The 22,081-nt window shown below is 46.8% G+C and overlaps 1 protein-coding gene across 3 annotated transcripts in view; it reads left to right on the top strand.

Moving 5' to 3' along the window:
* Positions 1–19,765: 19,765 nt before the first annotated feature.
* LOC122940139 (alpha-2-macroglobulin-like) overlaps positions 19,766–22,081 on the top strand; it is a 196,390-nt gene continuing 194,074 nt past the window's right edge. For all 3 annotated transcript variants that reach the window (XM_044296528.1, XM_044296526.1, XM_044296527.1), the window contains exon 1: positions 19,766–20,286. In XM_044296528.1, coding sequence (XP_044152463.1) covers positions 20,264–20,286 — 23 coding nt within the window. In that variant the 5' untranslated portion in view covers positions 19,766–20,263. The remainder of the gene's footprint in view (positions 20,287–22,081) is intronic.

The following is a 22,081-nucleotide window of genomic DNA, read 5'->3' as shown; positions in this document are numbered from 1 at the left end:
CGTAGCAAAAGAGGGAGCAGTGGGCAAAAGCAGAACACCCGCCGCCAAGAGACTCCGCCTGCTACTGACCGCCGCCATCTGGGACCGAGCACCCCAAAGGCAGCTTCAAGGAGTTCCCTGGCATGGCACTTCTTCAAACAATGTGCTGACGACAAGACCCGAGTGGTTTGCACGCTGTGCCATCAGAGCCTGAAGCGAGGCATTAACGTTCTGAACCTTAGCACAACCTGCATGACCAGGCACCTGCATGCAAAGCATGAACTGCAGTGGAGTAAACACCTTAAAAACAAGGAAGTCACTCAGGCTCCCCCTGCTACCTCTTCTGCTGCTGCCGCCTCGGCCTCTTCTGCTGCGGCCGCTGCCTCGGCCTCTTCCTCCGCCTCTGGAGGAACGTTGGCACCTGCCGCCCAGCAAACAGGGGATGTACCACCAACACTACCACCACCTCTGTCACCAAGCATCTCAACCATGTCACACGGCAGCGTTCAGCTCTCCATCTCACAAACATTTGAGAGAAAGCGTAAATTCCCACCTAGCCACCCTCGATCCCTGGCCCTGAATACCAGCATTTCTAAACTGCTGGCCTATGAAATGCTGTCATTTAGGCTGGTGGACACAGACAGCTTCAAACAGCTCATGTCGCTTGCTGTCCCACAGTATGTTGTTCCTAGCCGGCACTACTTCTCCAAGAGAGCCGTGCCTTCCCTGCACAACCAAGTATCCGATAAAATCAAGTGTGCACTGCGCAACGCCATCTGTGGCAAGGTCCACCTAACCACAGATACGTGGACCAGTAAGCACGGCCAGGGACGCTATATCTCCCTAACTGCACACTGGGTAAATGTAGTGGCAGCTGGGCCCCAGGCGGAGAGCTGTTTGGCGCACGTCCTTCCGCCGCCAAGGATCGCAGGGCAACATTCTTTGCCTCCTGTTGCCACCTCCTCCTTCTCGGCTTCCTCCTCCTCTTCTTCCACCTGCTCATCCAGTCAGCCACACACCTTCACCACCAACTTCAGCACAGCCCGGGGTAAACGTCAGCAGGCCATTCTGAAACTCATATGTTTGGGGGACAGGCCCCACACCGCACAGGAGTTGTGGCGGGGTATAGAACAACAGACCGACGAGTGGTTGCTGCCGGTGAGCCTCAAACCCGGCCTGGTGGTGTGCGATAATGGGCGAAATCTCGTTGCAGCTCTGGGACTAGCCGGTTTGACGCACATCCCTTGCTTGGCGCATGTGCTGAATTTGGTGGTGCAGAAGTTCATTCACAACTACCCCGACATGTCAGAGCTGCTGCATAAAGTGCGGGCCGTCTGTTCGCGCTTCCGGCGTTCACATCCTGCCGCTGCTCGCCTGTCTGCGCTACAGCGTAACTTCGGCCTTCCCGCTCACCGCCTCATATGCGACGTGCCCACCAGGTGGAACTCCACCTTGCACATGCTGGACAGACTGTGCGAGCAGCAGCAGGCCATAGTGGAGTTTCAGCTGCAGCACGCACGGGTCAGTCACACTACGGAATAGCACCACTTCACCACCAATGACTGGGCCTCCATGCGAGACCTGTGTGCCCTGTTGCGCTGTTTCGAGTACTCCACCAACATGGCCAGTGGCGATGAGGCCGTTATCAGCGTTACAATACCACTTCTATGTCTCCTTGAGAAAACACTTAGGGCGATGATGCAAGAGGAGGTGGCCCAGGAGGAGGAGGAAGAGGGGTCATTTTTAGCACTTTCAGGCCAGTCTCTTCGAAGTGACTCAGAGGGAGGTTTTTTGCAACAGCAGAGGCCAGGTACAAATGTGGCCAGCCAGGGCCCACTACTGGAAGACGAGGAGGACGAGGAGGAGGTGGAGGAGGATGAGGATGAAGCATGGTCACAGCGGGGTGGCACCCAACGCAGCTCGGGCCCATCACTGGTGCGTGGCTGGGGGGAAAGGCAGGACGATGACGATGCGCCTCCCACAGAGGACAGCTTGTCCTTACCCCTGGGCAGCCTGGCACACATGAGCGACTACATGCTGCAGTGCCTGCGCAACGACAGCAGAGTTGCCCACATTTTAACGTGTGCGGACTACTGGGTTGCCACCCTGCTGGATCCACGGTACAAAGACAATGTGCCCACCTTACTTCCTGCACTGGAGCGTGATAGGAAGATGCGCGAGTACAAGCGCACGTTGGTAGACGCGCTACTGAAAGCATTCCCTAATGTCACAGGGGAACAAGTGGAAGCCCAAGGCCAAGGCAAAGGAGGAGCAAGAGGTCGCCAAGGCAGCTGTGTCACGGCCAGCTCCTCTGAGGGCAGGGTTAGCATGGCAGAGATGTGGAAAAGTATTGTCAACACGCCACAGCTAACTGCACCACCACCTGATACGCAACGTGTTAGCAGGAGGCAACATTTCACTAACATGGTGGAACAGTACGTGTGCACACCCCTCCACATACTGACTGATGGTTCGGCCCCATTCAACTTCTGGGTCTCAAAATTGTCCACGTGGCCAGAACTAGCCATTTATGCCTTGGAGGTGCTGGCCTGCCCGGCGGCCAGCATTTTGTCTGAACGTGTATTCAGCACGGCAGGGGGCGTCATTACAGACAAACGCAGCCGCCTGTCTACAGCCAATGTGGACAAGCTGACGTTCATAAAAATGAACCAGGCATGGATCCCACAGGACCTGTCCATCCCTTGTGCAGATTAGACATTAACTACCTCCCCTTAACCATATATTATTGTACTCCAGGGCACTTCCTCATTCAATCCTATTTTTATTTTCATTTTACCATTATATTGCGAGGCTACCCAAAGTTTAATGAACCTCTCCTCTGTCTGGGTGCCGGGGCCTAAATATATGCCAATGGACTGTTCCAATGTTGGGTGACGTGAAGCCTGATTCTCTGCTATGACATGCAGACTAATTCTCTGCTGACATGAAGACAGATTCTCTGTGACGGGACCTCTCTCCTCTGCCTGTGTGCTGGGCCTAAATAAATGACAATGCACTGTTGCAGTGGTGGCTGACGTGAAGCCTGATTCTCTGCTATGACATGCAGACTGATTCTCTGCTGACATGAAGCCAGATCCTCTGTTACGGGACCTCTCTCCTCTGCCTGGGTGCTGGGCCTAAATATATGCCAATGGACTGTTGCAGTGGTGGCTGACGTGAAGCCTGATTCTCTGCTATGACATGCAGACTGATTCTCTGCTGACATGAAGACAGATTCTCTGTTACGGGACCTCTCTCCTCTGCCTGGGTGCTGGGCCTAAATATATGACAATGGACTGTTGCACTGGTGGCTGACGTGAAGCCTGATTCTCTGCTATGACATGCAGACTGATTCTCTGCTGACATGAAGACAGATTCTCTGTTACGGGACCTCTCTCCTCTGTCTGGGTGCTGGGCCTAAATATATGACAATGGACTGTTGCAGTGGTGGCTGACATGAAGCCTGATTCTCTGCTATGACATGCAGACTGATTCTCTGCTGACATGAAGCCAGATCCTCTGTTACGGGACCTCTCTCCTCTGCCTGGGTGCTGGGCCTAAATATATGCCAATGGACTGTTGCAGTGGTGGCTGACGTGAAGCCTGATTCTCTGCTATGACATGCAGACTGATTCTCTGCTGACATGAAGCCAGATTGTCTGTTACGGGACCTCTCTCCTCTGCCTGGGTGCTGGGCCTAAATATATGACAATGGACTGTTGCAGTGGTGGCTGACATGAAGCCTGATTCTCTGCTATGACATGCAGACTGATTCTCTGCTGACATGAAGACAGATTCTCTGTTACGGGACCTCTCTCCTCTGCCTGGGTGCTGGGCCTAAATATATGCCAATGGACTGTTCCAATGTTGGGTGACGTGAAGCCTGATTCTCTGCTATGACATGCAGACTGATTCTCTGCTGACATGAAGACAGATTCTCTGTTACGGGACCTCTCTCATCTGCCTGGGTGCTGGGCCTAAATATATGACAATGGACTGTTGCACTGGTGGCTGACGTGAAGCCTGATTCTCTGCTATGACATGCAGACTGATTCTCTGCTGACATGAAGCCAGATCCTCTGTTACGGGACCTCTCTCCTCTGCCTGGGTGCTGGGCCTAAATATATGCCAATGGACTGTTGCAGTGGTGGCTGACATGAAGCCTGATTCTCTGCTATGACATGCAGACTGATTCTCTGCTGACATGAAGACAGATTCTCTGTTACGGGACCTCTCTCCTCTGCCTGGGTGCTGGGCCTAAATATATGCCAATGGACTGTTGCAGTGGTGGCTGACATGAAGCCTGATTCTCTGCTATGACATGCAGACTGATTCTCTGCTGACATGAAGCCAGATCCTCTGTTACGGGACCTCTCTCCGCTGCCTGGGTGCTGGGCCTAAATTTATGACAATGGACTGTTGCACTGGTGGCTGACGTGAAGCCTGATTCTCTGCTATGACATGCAGACTGATTCTCTGCTGACATGAAGCCAGATCCTCTGTTACGGGACCTCTCTTCTCTGCCTGGGTGCTGGGCCTAAATATCTGACAATGGACTGTTGCAGTGGTGGCTGACATGAAGTCTGATTCTCTGCTATGACATGCAGACTGATTCTCTGCTGACATGAAGCCAGATTCTCTGTTACGGGACCTCTCTCCTCTGCCTGGGTGCTGGGCCTAAATATCTGACAATGGACTGTTGCAGTGGTGGCTGACGTGAAGCCTGATTCTCTGCTATGACATGCAGACTGATTCTCTGCTGACATGAAGCCAGATTCTCTGTTACGGGACCTCTCTCCTCTGCCTGGGTGCCGGGGCCTAAATATCTGAGAATGGACTGTTCCAGTGGTGGGTGACGTGAAGCCAGATTCTCTGCTATGGGACCTCTCTCCAATTGATATTGGTTAATTTTTATTTATTTTATTTAGATTTTAAATTATTTCCTATCCACATTTGTTTGCTGCCTTTTGCAGCCCTCTAGCCCTTTCCTGGGCTGTTTTACAGCCTTTTTAGTGTCGAAAAGTTCGGGTCCCCATTGACTTCAATGGGGTTCGGGTTCGGGACGAAGTTCGGATCGGGTTCGGATCCCGAACCCGAACATTTCCGGGAAGTTCGGCCGAACTTCTCGAACCCGAACATTCAGGTGTCCGCTCAACTCTAGTCTCGAGTAAAAGCAATACAATTTTATACATAAATATATGGATCCCAGTTGATAATGTTATTCCTAAAAACCAATAATCTGTGAAATCTCCGATGGTTTAAAAGGAATCACACTAAGACAAGTGGTAAAATGATCGACCAGATGCGATATTCGATATAAATATTCGAAAGTGGAATTAACTAGTAAAATTCAAAATAAGAAAATTCAATATGATAAAATTTCAGGTTTTTCAAGTGTTCAAACGATGTGCCAGGTACTATCCAATTTTTGCACAAATCGAGATCAACAGTCAGATGTTATTCGATAAGAAAATTCGATACGATAAAATTTGTAAGGAAATAAACATCAGGTTTTTCGAGTGTTCAAACAATGTGTCAGGTATTGTCTGATTTTTAACTCAAATCGAGATTAATCATCAAATGTTATTCACTGAAAGTCAATAGCATATGGAGCGGCGTCCCACTCACTGAATGCAGACAGCGGCGTCCCGCTGTTTTTTCAACAGAAATGCGATCGCTTTAATTTGAAAGGAATAAGCACAGTCTTACCGGGAGGTCTTTTAAATGGACTTCGTGCCCTCGATGCAGTATCCCTTCTTTGAAGATTAGGGTTCCGGTCTCAAGGGCTGTTTTGTTTAATTTTGAATTTCGCGCCAAGCCTCTAAACACACGTGGTCCTGTAATGACGCAGGATATCGTTCGTGCAGTAGAGGTTTCTTCTTAGGCGATTATATATTTCATGAGATGATGTCCATACCTGCCTCGTTCTGTCAATGTGCTTTCCAAATGGGGTAGTACCAGACGCGTTTCTGGGTTTTAGAGCAGTGACCCCTTCATCAGTGGTTAACATCCCCCTAGTCATGCCCCACCTTTATAGTGGTCAAAGTATGTGAAAAAACCTGGTTTGGAGTGGAATTTTTCGGATATCCCTGGATCTCGATTCTGATAATAAATGACTCCACAGTCTCTATACAGGGAGTGCAGAATTATTAGGCAAGTTGTATTTTTGAGGATTAATTTTATTATTGAACAACAACCATGTTCTCAATGAACCCAAAAAACTCATTAATATCAAAGCTGAATATTTTTGGAAGTAGTTTTTAGTTTGTTTTTAGTTTTAGCTATTTTAGCGGGATATCTGTGTGTGCAGGTGACTATTACTGTGCATAATTATTAGGCAACTTAACAAAAAACAAATATATACCCATTTCAATTATTTATTTTTACCAGTGAAACCAATATAACATCTCTACATTCACAAATATACATTTCTGACATTTAAAAACAAAACAAAAACAAATCAGTGACCAATATAGCCACCTTTCTTTGCAAGGACACTCAGAAGCCGGCCATCCATGGATTCTGTCAGTGTTTTGATCTGTTCACCACCAACATTGCGTGCAGCAGCAACCACAGCCTCCCAGACACTGTTCAGAGAGGTGCACTGTTTTCCCTCCTTGTAAATCTCACATTTGATGATGGACCACAGGTTCTCAATGGGGTTCAGATCAGGTGAACAAGGAGGCCATGTCATTAGATTTTCTTCTTTTATACCCTTTCTTGCCAGCCACGTTGTGGAGTACTTGGACGCGTGTGATGGAGCATTGTCCTGCATGAAAATCATGTTTTTCTTACCTTGCAGACTTCTTCCTGTACCACTGCTTGAAGAAGGTGTCTTCCAGAAACTGGCAGTAGGACTGGGAGTTGAGCTTGACTCCATCCTCAACCCAAAAAGGCCCCACAAGCTCATCTTTGATGATACCAGCCCAAACCAGTACTCCACCTCCACCTTGCTGGCGTCTGAGTCGGACTGGAGCTCTCTGCCCTTTACCAATCCAGCCATCTGGCCCATCAAGACTCACTCTCATTTCATCAGTCCATAAAACCTTAGAAAAATCAGTCTTGAGATATTTCTTGGCCCAGTCTTGACGTTTCAGCTTGTGTGTCTTGTTCAGTGGTGGTCGTCTTTCAGCCTTTCTTACCTTGGCCATGTCTCTGAGTATTGCACACCTTGTGCTTTTGGGCACTCCAGTGATGTTGCAGCTCTGAAATATGGCCAAACTGGTGGCAAGTGGCATCTTGGCAGCTGCACGCTTGACTTTTCTCAGTTCATGGGCAGTTATTTTGCGCCTTGGTTTTTCCACACGCTTCTTGCGACCCTGTTGGCTATTTTGAATGAAACGCTTGATTGTTCGATGATCACGCTTCAGAAGCTTTGCAATTTTAAGAGTGCTGCATCCCTCTGCAAGATATTTCACTATTTCTGACTTTTCTGAGCCTGTCAAGTCCTTCTTTTGACCCATTTTGCCAAAGGAAAGGAAGTTGCCTAATAATTATGCACACCTGTTATAGGGTGTTGATGTCATTAGACCACACCCCTTCTCATTACAGAGATGCACATCACCTAATATGCTTAATTTGTAGTAGGCTTTCGAGCCTATACAGCTTGGAGTAAGACAACATGCAGAAAGAGGATGATGTGGTCAAAATACTAATTTGCCTAATAATTCTGCACGTAGTGTAAAGCTCATAGAACAACTCACAATAACAGCTCACACACAGCCTCCATGGCCTGTGGCACAGGAACACATTGTAAGTGGTTAAAAACCACTTGAAGGATACAGGGGGCCTTTTGTCCAGTCATGGAGCACCCCACCCAACAGACCCAAAAAACACAGCTGTCCAGTTTAATACCCTGGAAGTGATCTGCAATATTTTCTTTGCTGTAGGGACATTTCCAATAACGTCACTAATCATGAGGGACACCAATAACTTCAGTCCAGTCACCTGTAAACATTGGACTGGTGACAGGACACAGAAATAGGCGGGGGGAGGGGGAGTCAATGGACCAAGGATGATGAAGATATTATATTGAAAAGTCTTTTAGCATAGTACCATGGCCATCATCAACAACTGAGCAAAAGGAGTCCTCAAGATCTGTAGTTACAGATAGCTGGAATCTTTGGGTTCAGCTATTATCTACAATGTGGAAACATCCCTTTTCTCAGGAACTGGAAATGGAACAAAGCATATTCCTTTGTTTACTTATGTCAAAATTGTCCTATCTCTTCCACCCACCAAAAACCTTGAAGAGGTCAACAAATATTTGTAATAGTTTGACATATGTCTAGGCCATGTGCAGGAAAGTGTAATTTTTCTTACCGTAAATTCTCTTTCCTTTAGTCCAAAGCAGCAGCCACGGGGATTTCTAATCCTCCTGAAAATGTAGGACAGGAGATGTCAATTAATCAATTTAACACAGCTCCTATAAAACTGCCTAACTTAGTCCCTCCTATTGTGTACTTCCAACTGAACTTCCAGTCATAATAAACAAATAAAAAAATAACACTGAAGGTAAGTTTCAACAATCACTTTATTGGGTGGGCAAGTATGTGCTGCTGCTTTGGACTAAAGGAAAGAGAATTTCCAGTAAGAAAAATTACACTTTCCTTGTCGTCCTACAGCAGCAGCACCCACGGGGATTTAGCAAGTAATCCTACAGGGAGGGCTCTCCATTATACCGCGGACTGTATTACCGCTCTGCCAAAAGCCATCTCTCCTGTTTGTCTCATATCGAGTCTGTAATGCTTCACAAACGTGTTGGACGAGCTCCAGGATGCTGTTCTACAGATCTGGTCTATGGGGACAGATTTTTTCTCTGCCCATGATGTGGCTATAGCGCGAGTGGAATGAGCCCTTATGGGTTTTGGCGCTTCTGATCCATTAAGTTCATAGCAGATAGTGATAGCTTCTTGTATCCATCTGGATATTGAGGCTTTTGTTAGTTTTTCCACCTTGTTCTTCCCTGAATATGATATCATATGAACAGGTGGTCTGTCTTTTCTAAACTGTCCTGTTCTCTGGACATATATTTTTAATGCTCTGCCCACATCCAGGGAGTGAAGTCTACACTCCTCCTCTGAAACCGGATCCGGGAAAAAAACGGGCAACTCAATCTGCTGATTTAGATTCGTAAAAGAAGGAACTTTCGGTTGAAAGGAAGGTAAAGTCCTCAGCAATACTTTATCTTGAAGAAAAATTGTGTAAGGCTCAGCACATGCCAGGGCCTGAATTTCACTGACCCGCTTGGCTGAAGTGATTGCCACTAAAAAACAGACCTGGAGGGACAAAAACTTTATCTCTGACTCTTGAAGTGGTTCGAAGGGAGCATTGCAAAGTTGATCTAGAACCACGCAGAGGTCCCACTTTTGGATCGGGTCGAAGACCTGTGGCTTAAGCCTCCTTACCGCCTTGACAAACCTCTGTATTAGAGGCTCCTGTGATAATCTCCTTCCCAATGCAGCTGATAGGGCTGATATCTGGACTTTAATCGCGCCAGGCCTCAAGCCTTTTTCGAACCCCTGCTGCAGAAAATTCTAAATATCCTGAATAGTATGAGACTGAGAGGGTACTCCATTCTTCTCGCACCAAAGATTGAAGGTTTTCTTGATTCTTAGGTAAGCTCTATTTGTAGAGCCTGCTCTGGATTGTAGCAGGGTTCTTATCACTGCCTCGGACAAGCCCTCTTGTATTAAAAGGGGGCAGTCAACATTCATGCTGTCAACTGCAGGTGGCGTAAATGCGGACAACATCTGTCGCCCTGCGTCACCAGGTGCGGAATCTGTGGGAGCTTCCAAAGGGTCCAATGACCATTCTCCCGGAAGGGGTAAGTCGCGGCTTAGTCTGTCGGCTACTACACTGCTCCTCTCTCTGATGTATACAGCTGACAGCTGTTGGATATTGGCCTCTGCCCATCCGAAGATCAGTTCCGCCTCTTTGAGGAGGGCTAAGGATCTGGTACCTCCCTGGCGATTTAGGTACGCAACGGTGGTTTTGTTGTCCGATTTTATCTTTATGGCTTGATCCCGGACCATAGGGTGGAACTGCGTTAGAGCATTGTAGACTGCTCTCATCTCTCTGAGATTTTACGACATTAAAAAATAAAGTAATGTCGCACTAGGATGAGGGGGGGATCCACCAGAGGTGCTCCCACTAACAGACAACACCCAGTCTGAGAAAGTGGAATAAATAAAAGTAGAAGTGGGGCACTCTCTTAAGTAAAGGGATCTTTATTACGGTAATATATAGGTAAAATGCAGTAGAATTAATATAACAATTAAAATGCAATAGAATTAATATAGCAACAATTAAACAGAATGTCAGTCCTACAATAATGTTAAAATTTATATTAAATAACCAGCATACAAATAGATCCCAGAATAAATAAATAAACTATTCCATTAATTTCCACTCTAGTACTAGTTCAAATAAATATTCATTCATATGACGATTTCATTGATATTAATAATTTGTCTAGATGCCAGCAGGCAAAGGTTTCCAGATGTAACCAGTCTTTTATAAACTTCAGTCTATGACTGAGTAGAAAAGTTCTCCTGTCAGGAATGATGAACTCCACCTCAATGCATCTGTAACATTGTAAGTATAGTAACCAAAGTTCAGAGCAATGTAGCTATTCAATGGTTGCGGTAAGTGTTGAAAGAGCTACTAGTGCATACAGTGGCGTCCCGCTATAATAATCAGAAAGCGATCGCTATGAGGACTGTGTAGTCTTACCCGGCAGTCTTTCGACTGGACGATAAGCCCTCGACTCGGCTCACTTAGCTTCTAAGATCCCGGTCTCAAGGGCTGCCGCTTTGGATTTGAATATGGTGCCACTTGGATTTGTTTAGTCCATGTGTTTTTGGCGTCTCTGATGTCGCAGTTGGTAGGTTAGATAAATCCTTTTTGTAAGGCAATGTTGACCCCTTCCTCAGTGGTCAATATCATAAATCCCCGAAACGCGTCTGGTACGAATCCCCCCTTAAAGGAAGAAAGAACTGTGTAACTCCGGTGACTTGGACATTGCCTTACAAAAAGGATTTATCTAACCTACCAACTGCGACATCAGAGACGCCAAAAACACGTGGACTAAACAAATCCAAGTGGCGCCATATTCAAATCCAAAGCGGCAGCCCTTGAGACCGGGATCTTAGAAGCTAAGTGAGCCGAGTCGAGGGCTTATCGTCCAGTCGAAAGACCGCCGGGTAAGACTACACAGTCCTCATAGCGATCGCTTTCTGATTATTATAGCGGGACGCCGCTGTATGCACTAGTAGCTCTTTCAACACTTACCGCAACCATTGAATAGCTACATTGCTCTGAACTTTAGTTACTATACTTACAATGTTACAGATGCATTGAGGTGGAGTTCATCATTCCTGACAGGAGAACTTTTCTACTCAGTCATAGACTGAAGTTTATAAAAGACTGGTTACATCTGGAAACCTTTGCCTGCTGGCATCTAGACAAATTATTAATATCAATGAAATCGTCATATGAATGAATATTTATTTGAACTAGTACTAGAGTGGAAATTAATGGAATAGTTTATTTATTTATTCTGGGATCTATTTGTATGCTGGTTATTTAATATAAATTTTAACATTATTGTAGGACTGACATTCTGTTTAATTGTTGCTATATTAATTCTATTGCATTTTAATTGTAATATTAATTCTACTGCATTTTACCTATATATTACCGTAATAAAGATCCCTTTACTTAAGAGAGTGCCCCACTTCTACTTTTATTTATTTTACGACATTAGTCTCTCTACTGGGGTCCAAGTACCCTTCCCCCTCTGCCCCTTCATGTGGGCACCCCAACCTGTAGCTGATTTCGGTCCATACGGGAAGGGCAAACATCCTGCCATTGTTCACAGCCATCTACCACCTCAGGGAGTTTCTTGTCTCCTTTGAGACTATTGTCATTTGATCCAGAGAATTGTTGTCTCTGTCCCATTTCTGTAGTATCTCCCACTGTAACTGCCTCGTGTGCCAATTTGCCCACAGAAATGCCTGGCTGGCAGCAGTCATGAGACCGAGCGTCCTCATCATCTGACGAAGGGAAATCGGTCTGATCTGTCTCAACAATCGTATATTCTGGTGCAGAACATTCATCCTGTTCATAGGAAGAGAAACAGTTATTGCCTTGGTGTCCAGGATAAACCCCAGAAACTGCTTCTGCTGGGCTGGTCTGATACTGGATTTCTCTGTATTGACTAACCAGCCTAGAGACTGGAGTCTGTCGAATATTACCTGGAGATATGCGTTGAGAATCTCCACACTTGACCCCTTCACCAGCCAGTCGTCCAAATATGGGATTACTGTTATTCCCGATTCTCTGAAGCCTGCTACTACTGCAGCTATCACCTTTGTGAAAGTGAATGGGGCTGACGAAATCCCGAACGGGAGAGACGTAAACTGCAGGTGATGTAGTTGTCCCCTTAAGAAGACCGCGATGCGAAGGAACTTTCGGTAACCCTTGTGAATGGGGATGTGTAAATACGCGTCCTTTAAATCTATTGTGGCAAGGTAATCTCCTGGGTCCAGTAGACTTAGTGCGGACTGAACTGTCTCCATACGGAATTTCTTCTTGCGTATGAATCTGTTGAGATACCTTAGGTCTACAATAGTTCTCCACCTCATCTGAGGCTTTGGAACTAGAAAAACCTTTGAATACACTCCTTGGATGATTTCTTCTTCCGGAACAGGTTCCAGAACATTTATCTGAATGAACTCCTTTATAGCCTGTTCTATTAGGCATTGCTTCTGACCTTTTAACCTTGTGTTATGACATACCTGTCTGGGGGCCTGGCCTGTAGCTCTATACGATAGACATTTCTTACGGCATCTACAACCCATTGATCCTTTACTACCTTCTCCCATTCTATATGAAAGTAGGTCAATCTGCCCCCTACAGGCATACCTTTGGTGTCAGAATTCCAGCTTGCTTCTGGGGGGTGGAGCTCCTCTTCCACGGCCTCTTCCCCACAGTGTAAAGGCTCCTCTGGAGCTACCTCCTCGTGACACGGATGTTTCTCCTCCATCTGATCTTCTGCGTCCCGTGCCTCTATTGGCTGTGAGAAAGGAAGAAAACCACTTTCTACTGGAAAGATAAGGAAGGGATTTACCTTTTTTGTCTGACAAGTTCTCCATGAGTGTGTCTAGCTCAGGCCCAAAGAGTTTATTTGGACGGTATTCCATGGCACACAGTTTACTCATAGAGTGGGCATCTGCCCCCCAAGGCTTTATCCATAGGGATCTTCTGCCTGTAGTAGACAATGCCATGGTGTAATGACCGGTGTCACGCACAGGGAGGAAAACAGGAAAAGCCCTGCCTGAAGGAGAGGGAAAGGTGGTGACCCCTAACTCACCTTGCGGCTGGCACCTGACTGCCCTGACGTCCCTAGACGGGTTCCTCACCCGTGCGGCGATCACGTGCCTAAACCCTGGCTTTCCCTGAAATGAGCCCTAGATAGTGAACGGGCCGGTGGGATCGCTAGTCCTCACCACTGCACTAAGAGGGAAACACCAGGGAGAGGACAGACAAACACAGACAAACACAAACACCCAGGTGGACGACAACAACTGTCCACAAAGGTCCAACAGGGATCCGGAGGGTAGCGTTCTGAATCAACAGTCAGAGAACGCAGCAACACAGCTCCAGTGGGTCAGGATAGATGTCCAGGCAGGAAGCTCTATCTCTGGCAACCAGAGAAGCGTGAGAGAGGAATATAAGGAGGTTTGGGAGTGCTGGACAAGGAACAGCTGAGGAGAAGGAGCTACGGATCCCTGAGTGAGCCAAAAGGGTTTGCAAAGCAAACCCAGAAAGCTACTATAAGGAAAACAGCCCTATCTTAAATAGAGCGTGCAGCCAACCGCTGCGACTTCCTGACCCCGGGTATAACGGAGTCAGGCGTGGTTCTCGATACCCTCGTGACAGTACCCCCCTCTCTACGAGGGGCCTCCGGACACTCAGGACCAGGTCTCTCAGGATGAGAGGCATGAAAAACCCGAACTAACCTGTCGGCGTTTACCTCAGACGCAGGAACCAACATTCTTTCCTCGGGACCGTAACCTCTCCAATGCACCAGATATTGAAGAGAGCGGCGGACCCGACGAGAATTAACAATTTTGGATATCTGAAATTCTAGATTACCATCCACGACAACAGGAGGGGGTGGCAGCGGTGATGGTTCTAGAGGTGGAACATATTTTTTGAGTAACGACTTATGAAAAACATTATGAATTTTAAAAGTCTGAGGTAACTCCAGGCGAAAAGCCACGGGGTTGATGATGGCTACAATTTTGTAAGGGCCAATAAACCTAGGACCCAGTTTCCAAGAGGGAACCTTCAATTTAATATTCCTAGTAGACAACCACACATAGTCATTCACTCCTAGGTCCGGACCTGGCGACCGTCTCTTATCAGCCATGCATTTGTATTTACCTCCCATATTTTTCAAGTTAGCTTGCACCTTCTGCCATACCGATGAAAGAGATGACGAAAAACGTTCCTCTTCGGGAACCCCAGAAGACCCCCCCCTCTTTGAAAGTACAGAATTGGGGATGAAAACCATATGCACCAAGAAATGGTGACTTGCCAGTGGATTCCTGACGACGATTATTTATGGCAAACTCAGCTAACGGTAAATATGATGACCACAACTCTTGGTTTTCAGACACAAAACATCTTAGATATGTCTCAAGGTTTTGGTTGGTTCGCTCAGTCTGTCCATTCGACTGAGGATGGAAAGCTGAGGAAAAGGACAAGTGTACCCCCAAACGGGAACAAAAAGCTTTCCAAAATTTAGAAATAAACTGGGTACCCCGATCCGAAACAACATCGGAGGGGACCCCGTGAAGCTTCACGATTTCACTGACGAATACCTGAGCAAGAGTCTTAGCATTAGGTAGTGCGGGTAACGCAATGAAGTGTACCATTTTGCTAAACCTGTCCACTACTACCAAAATCACTGTTTTACCCGCAGACAAAGGTAAGTCAGTGATAAAATCCATTGACAGATGTGTCCACGGTCTATTGGGAATGACGAGTGGTAATAGAGACCCTGCAGGACGTGTATGTGAAACTTTTGCGCGCGCACAGGTAGAACAAGAAGACACAAAATCCAATACATCCTGACGCAACCTTGGCCACCAAAAACGACGAGACAATAGCTCCAAGGTTGCTTTACTACCCGGGTGCCCAGCAAGTGCCGAATTATGATGTTCCTTTAATAATTCGTAGGTTCAACGGTACAAACAATTTCTCTGAGGGGCAAGAGACCGGGGCGTCCCCCTGGGCCTCTAACACCTTCCCCTCCAAAACAGAGTGTACCGCAGAGACAACCACTTCTCTTTGTAGAATGGGCACCGGATCACTCACATTACCCCCTCCAGGGAAACAACGAGATAGTGCATCAGCCTTGGTGTTCTTTGCCCCAGGACAATAGGTAATAACAAAGTTAAACCTGGTAAAAAATAGCGACCACCTAGCCTGTCTATGGGTGAGACGCTTAGCTGATTCGAGGTACAGGAGATTTTTGTGGTCCGTAATCACAGTGACGGGGTGGACTGCCCCCTCTAAGAAGTGGCGCCACTCCTCAAACGCAAGTTTAATAGCTAATAGTTCCCTATTGCCAATATCGTAGTTCTTTTCTGCTGCAGATAGTTTTTTCGAAAAGAAAGCACAAGGACGCCATTTGCCAGGAGACGGACCCTGAGACAGCACCGCCCCCACTCCCACCTCTGACGCATCGACTTCAACAATAAAAGGCTGAGAGACATCAGGTTGGACTAGTACAGGTGCTGAGGTAAACCTCTCTTTTAGAGAGGAAAAAGCAACTTTAGCGGCGTCAGACCATTTAGAAAAATCAGTCCCCTTCCTAGTCATGTCAGTAAGCGGTTTTACAATAAGTGAATAATTTTTAATGAATTTCCTATAGAAATTCGCGAAGCCCAAGAACCGTTGTAGTGCTTTGAGGTTCTCAGGAAGATCCCAATCTAAAATTGCCGGACCTTCCTAGGATCCATACGGAAACCTGAAGCAGATAAAAAATAACCCAGGAATTGTATTTCCTGAACGGCGAAGACACATTTTTCAATCTTAGCATATAATTCATTCGTCCGTAGGACCTGGAGTACTTGTCTGACATGCTCCTCATGTGTTCTCAGATCAGACGAATAAATTAAAATATCATCTAGGTATATTACCACAAACCTGCCGATTAGATGACTAAAAATGTCATTAACGAAATGTTGAAAGACGGCAGGAGCATTGGTCAGACCGAAAGGCATAACTAGATTTTCATAATGCCCCTCAGGGGTGTTAAACGCTGTCTTCCACTCATCCCCCTCCTTAATACGAATCAGATTGTAGGCCCCCCTAAGATCAAGTTTGGAGAACCACCTAGCACCCGCAATCTGATTAAACAGGTCAGGAATGAGAGGAAGAGGGTATGGGTCTCGGATGGTTATCCGATTTAATTCGCGAAAATCTAAGCAAGGACGCAGGCCCCCATCTTTCTTTTTAACGAAGAAAAACCCTGCAGCCACGGGTGAAGAAGAGGGCCTGATGTGTCCCTTAGCCAAGCTCTCGGAGATATAATCTTTCATGGCTTGTCTCTCTGGACCCGAAAGATTATATAACCTGGTCTTGGGTAATTTTGCGCCGGGAATAAGGTTAACCGGGCAATCATAAGGACGATGAGGTGGTAACTTCTGACAACCCTTTTCAGAAAAAACATCCTCAAAATCCGAAATAAATGTAGGTAGGGTAGTTATGGAGGCAACTAAGCAATTGCTATTTAAGCAATTTTCTCTGCACTGCTCACTCCACTCCAATATCTCCCTGGCCTGCCAATCCACTACTGGATTGTGCGCTACCAACCAGGGAAGACCCAGCACCACCGGAGTGGGAAGCCCCTCCAGAACATAACCTGAAAGCATCTCGTTATGGTGGTCCCCTACCCGAAGGTGTATATTATGAACAATGTGGGTGAGGTTTCTCTGAGACAGGGGAGCAGAATCAATAGCAAATATGGGAATGGGTCTCTGTAACGTACAGACGAGTAGTTCCTCCTAGCTGCATAGGCTCGTCTAAGTCCGTACAGACTAACTGCTGCTTGAGAGGAGTTACCAATTTCTCCGGTTCTTTCAACCTGTCCCTAAGGCGTCTCTCTATACGGATAGAAAGGGACATAACCGCATCAAGGGAAAAGGGGGTCTCATATAATGCAAGCGCATCCTTAACCCTTTCGGATAACCCAGAGCAGAACTGACTCCTGAGAGCCGGGTCGTTCCATTGGGTATCCGTAGCCCACCTACGGAATTCAGAGCAATACTCCTCTACCGGCCGTTCTCCTTGTAAGAGTCTCCGTAATCTTGATTCAGCCAGTGCTACTCGGTCAGGGTCGTCATATATGAGACCAAAGGTCCCGAAAAACTCATCCACTGACCGAAGAGCCTGGGAATCAGTAGGTAAAGAGAACGCCCAGGACTGCGGGTCCCCCTGCAGCAGGGAAATAACAACCCCCACCCGCTGATCTTCATTACCAGAGGAGTGAGGGCGCAGTTTAAAATATAACTTACAGGCCTCACGGAATGCCAAAAACTTGTCCCTTCCCCCAGAAAATCTGTCAGGGAGAGGGACCTTGGGTTCCGCAACAACCTGGTTACCAGTAGAAACCGCTGGGCTTGCGGTCAGTTGTAATTGCTGCTGTTGCTGGAGGACCGACGCCTTCAATCCTACCACCTCCAAAGACAGGCCATGAAATTGTTTGGACAGAGCAGCAATTTGATCCATACTGGATTCTAAGTAGGTAAAAAAATAAAATAATATAAATATATTCTTTTTTTATTTTTTTTACCTACACAAAATAAGGGCCAGAGATAATGTAATGACCGGTGTCACGCACAGGGAGGAAAACAGGGAAAGCCCTGCCTAAGGGAGAGGGAAAGGTGGTGACCCCTAACTCACCTTGCGGCTGGCACCTGACTGCCCTGACGTCCCTAGACGGGTTCCTCACCCGTGCGGCGATCACGTGCCTAAACCCTGGCTTTCCCTGAAATGAGCCCTAGATAGTGAACGGGCCGGTGGGATCGCTAGTCCTCACCACTGCACTAAGAGGGAAACACCAGGGAGAGGACAGACAAACACAGACAAACACAAACACCCAGGTGGACGACAACAACTGTCCACAAAGGTCCAACAGGGATCCGGAGGGTAGCGTTCTGAATCAACAGTCAGAGAACGCAGCAACACAGCTCCAGTGGGTCAGGATAGATGTCCAGGCAGGAAGCTCTATCTCTGGCAACCAGAGAAGTGTGAGAGAGGAATATAAGGAGGTTTGGGAGTGCTGGACAAGGAACAGCTGAGGAGAAGGAGCAACGGATCCCTGAGTGAGCCAAAAGGGTTTGCAAAGCAAACCCAGAAAGCTACTATAAGGAAAACAGCCCTATCTTAAATAGAGCGTGCAGCCAACCGCTGCAACTTCCTGACCCCGGGTATAACGGAGTCAGGCGTGGTTCTCGATACCCTCGTGACACATGGATCTTGCAGCATATCTTGCTTGTTGTACCGACACATCACAAAGAAAGTCAGAGGCCAGAGCTATCTTCTTAAAAAATAATAAGATGTCATCTCTAGGTACCCCCTTATCTATGTCCTCCTCCATCTGGAGAAGCCATGATCTCAGGTTCTTGGTAACCGCATAAGAAGCAAGTGCTGCTTTAGACTGCCCTGAGGCCGTGAGATAACTGCGGCGTAGGGCATTCTCTATCATCTTATCCATTGGGTCTGTAAAATTAGAGCCATCTTCACTTGGAACCAATGTACGTCTGAACAGCTTTGAAACAGTGACGTCAACCTTGGGGGGCTCTCCCCACTGTCTCTCCTCTTCTTGGTCAATCACATACATGGACTTAAACCTTTTATTAAATATTGGCCCCTTATCTGGTGTCTTCCACTCGTTGACCATAAGTTTCTTCACTAAGGGGTCAACTGTGAATGCCCTAGATTTTTTAGGGATACCGTCCTCACCGACTATTTCAGTCTGCACTACACACTCGGGTTCAAGAGATTTGAACAATCTTGACATTCTTTGCAACGGAAATAAATTTATTTCCTGATCACTCTCCTCTGATTCTGAGGAGTTATCTTTGTCTATGACTCTATATTCCTCAAACATGTCGGACTCTCTGGGAGAAGAATCCATTCTAGTAGTAGCTGCCGGTCTTAACTCTGTCTGAGAAGCTTCAGTTTCATTGTCTTTGAACTGCTTAAACGCATCATGTACAAAGTCCTTCATCCATAATAACATGTCTTTATTAGATAAGGGCTGATCCTCTACAGGAAAGTCATTAGTTCTGCAATTTAGGCAGAAATAAAATTCACTGCCATCTGGCAGGGGGGTGTTACATGATCTGCAAGACATAGGTTTTCGCTTCCCAGCGGACTTCCTTGTGGTGGGGCCTCTATCCTCAGAACCGTGAGACATTTTTCTATAATAGAGCAGAGAAGCATTAGTTTAATCTGCTCTAAAATGACTAACTTAATTCCTTTATTATGCAGAAAGTTTAAGAACAGAGAAACCACCACTGAATAAGGATACTAACACAACTGTATTGTGAGTGAGTGAAATTTGAGCAACCATCCACTAGATGGCAGCAACTCCCTGCAGCCCGGCCAGCCTGAATCTCACTCACTGGTCCTAGCAAGATAAGATTGCTTCCGCAACCCAGCAGAGAGCTCCGGAGGTAAAACCAACATTCTCAAGGAGCGGCGCTGAATGATGGACGCCAGCAACCTTTATCTCTCCCTCCCTCCTCCCTGCTAGGCGGCACACGCACAAGACACACGCAGCCAGCGGGGGGAGGCCTATACAGTTAATGCAGCGCCAGACCTAGCGTCTCCTAATGATATAAGAACAGGACACCAGTCCTGAGAGAAATAGCGGAGGGAAAGCAAGATCATAAATAGAACAAAATACTTCCCAACATCTCCCCTTCTCCAGGAGGATGTCCTTTCCCAGGAAGGACAGAAAAAAAACACAATAGGAGGGACTAGTTAGGCAGTTTTATAGGAGCTGTGTTAAATTGATTAATTGACATCCCCCTTAATCTCCTGTCCTACATTTTCAGGAGGATTAGAAATCCCTGTGGGTGCTGCTGCTGTAGGACAACAAGGAAATAGGATTTTGGACTTTTGGAATATATAGTGGTTGACACTGACGGCATCTTGTGAACAATGTTGTCGCTCACAGGACTGATCATAGTCATTTTCTATGGATTCTGCGATGCTAACCTTGTAAGTACTACTGACCTACATTACCATGTGTCTCCATTTCAAATGGTGGTCATTGCGTCAAACATCTACTATTGCTGTTTTCTGTTTATGGCGACCGCTGAACCCTCTGGTCATTACAGAAACACTGTGTTCTTAATTGTAATTTATGTATCAAACTGTATCAATGCCGTTTAATGCTCAGAGTGTTCTAATTTACCTGTAGTCAGGGCCGGACTGGAACAAAAAATAGGCCCGGGCATTTTTGACTGAGCAGCCCAATCACATGACCCCCAACAGGCCCCGCCCCCTTGCAGTCTAGGGGCGGAGCCAAAACCGGAAGCACAATTGAGAGGCAGGGCCAGCCACCAGTAAGATAGGAATGCTTCAGCCAGCACACAAGCTTCTTTGGGGGTCCCCAGGTGACATTAGGGGCCTTAGTACGATACGGCCACCTAATCCGGAAGAAAATACAAGGAATCGACTGGACACAAAGCACAGCATGCAGCAGTTTATGTCCCGCTGATTCTCTGCATTTTTCCCAGATTGTGGCCTGATTTCTGCCGTACCCCATTATAGTTAATGGGGCTGGCGGGCATTCCTGTCTGCATCCAGCAGTGCCAGATCCAGTGAATTCTCAGCTGGAACAGCCTGCCAGGATCACTAACGCAGATGTGAAAGTAGCCTCATACAGCGCCCCATACCTCTTATATCCAGTGACGTCTCCTCTGATGTAAATGTTCTCTTTCTTCATCTTCTCTATTCAGACCAGACCACCGTGATCATTTCTTTCAGCCATCTCACGTCTCTGCAGAGTTTGACAGACATCTTAGTTTCCTACTTTTCCATCATCCTCCAATTAACATCCCATCATGCACCCCCAATACTGAGAAGCTGTGCTCCCCAAAACTATACTGCAAAAATAACTGTGCTAAGCTGATGCTGTGCCAGGGTGCCCCCAAAGTAATGGTGCTCCCAAAGTCCCAACAATAGTAATTATTTCTTTGCCAGAGTGCATTTAGTAGTAATAGTGCTCCTACAGTGCCCCCAACAGTAATTGTGTCCCACAAGTAATAATGCTCCCATAGTCCCCCAGTTGTAATAAAGCCCACTATAATGCCCCGATAGTAATAATTATCTTTATAATGTGTGACAGTAGAAACCCCCCCCCCCCCCTTATAATGTGCACCAGTACAAAAAATGCCCCGTCGTGTGGCAGTAAAAAAATAAATACCTCCTCTTAGTGCCCCTAGTAGAGCCAATGTCCCCAGAGTGCCCTCATGTGTTCCAATGACCTGTACCGTGTGCCACTACAAAAAACACTTAGTGCCCAGTTGAGCTTAGGTGCCCATAGTGACCTTATAATTTGTGCCAGTATAAAATACTCCTATATAGTCCCCCCAGAAGATGCCCCCATAGTGCTCCTTCCCCGTCTCCATAGTGCCCTCCATACTGTGGCACTATAAAATGCTCCACATAGATACCCCCATAATGCTCCTTTCCTCCCTTCCCCATAGTGGCATCAAAATGGGTGCCAGTATTAAATGCCCCTATATAATGCCCTCATAGTGCTCTTGTCCCCCACTTCTCCATAGTGCCCACCTATAATGCGTGCCAGTATATAGGGCCCCCAGCAGATGCCCCCATAGTGCAGTCATACACGCGCTCTCCACATACATGGACACAGTCATACACGCACTCTCCACATACATGGACGCAGTCATACACGCACTCTCCACATACATGGACGCACTCTCCACATACATGGACGCACTCTCCACATACATGGATGCACTCTCCACATACATGCGCTCACCAT

Source organism: Bufo gargarizans, chromosome 6 (assembly GCF_014858855.1).
Source record: "Bufo gargarizans isolate SCDJY-AF-19 chromosome 6, ASM1485885v1, whole genome shotgun sequence".
NCBI lineage: Eukaryota > Metazoa > Chordata > Amphibia > Anura > Bufonidae > Bufo > Bufo gargarizans.
This window is presented reverse-complemented; position numbering and strand designations above follow the sequence as displayed.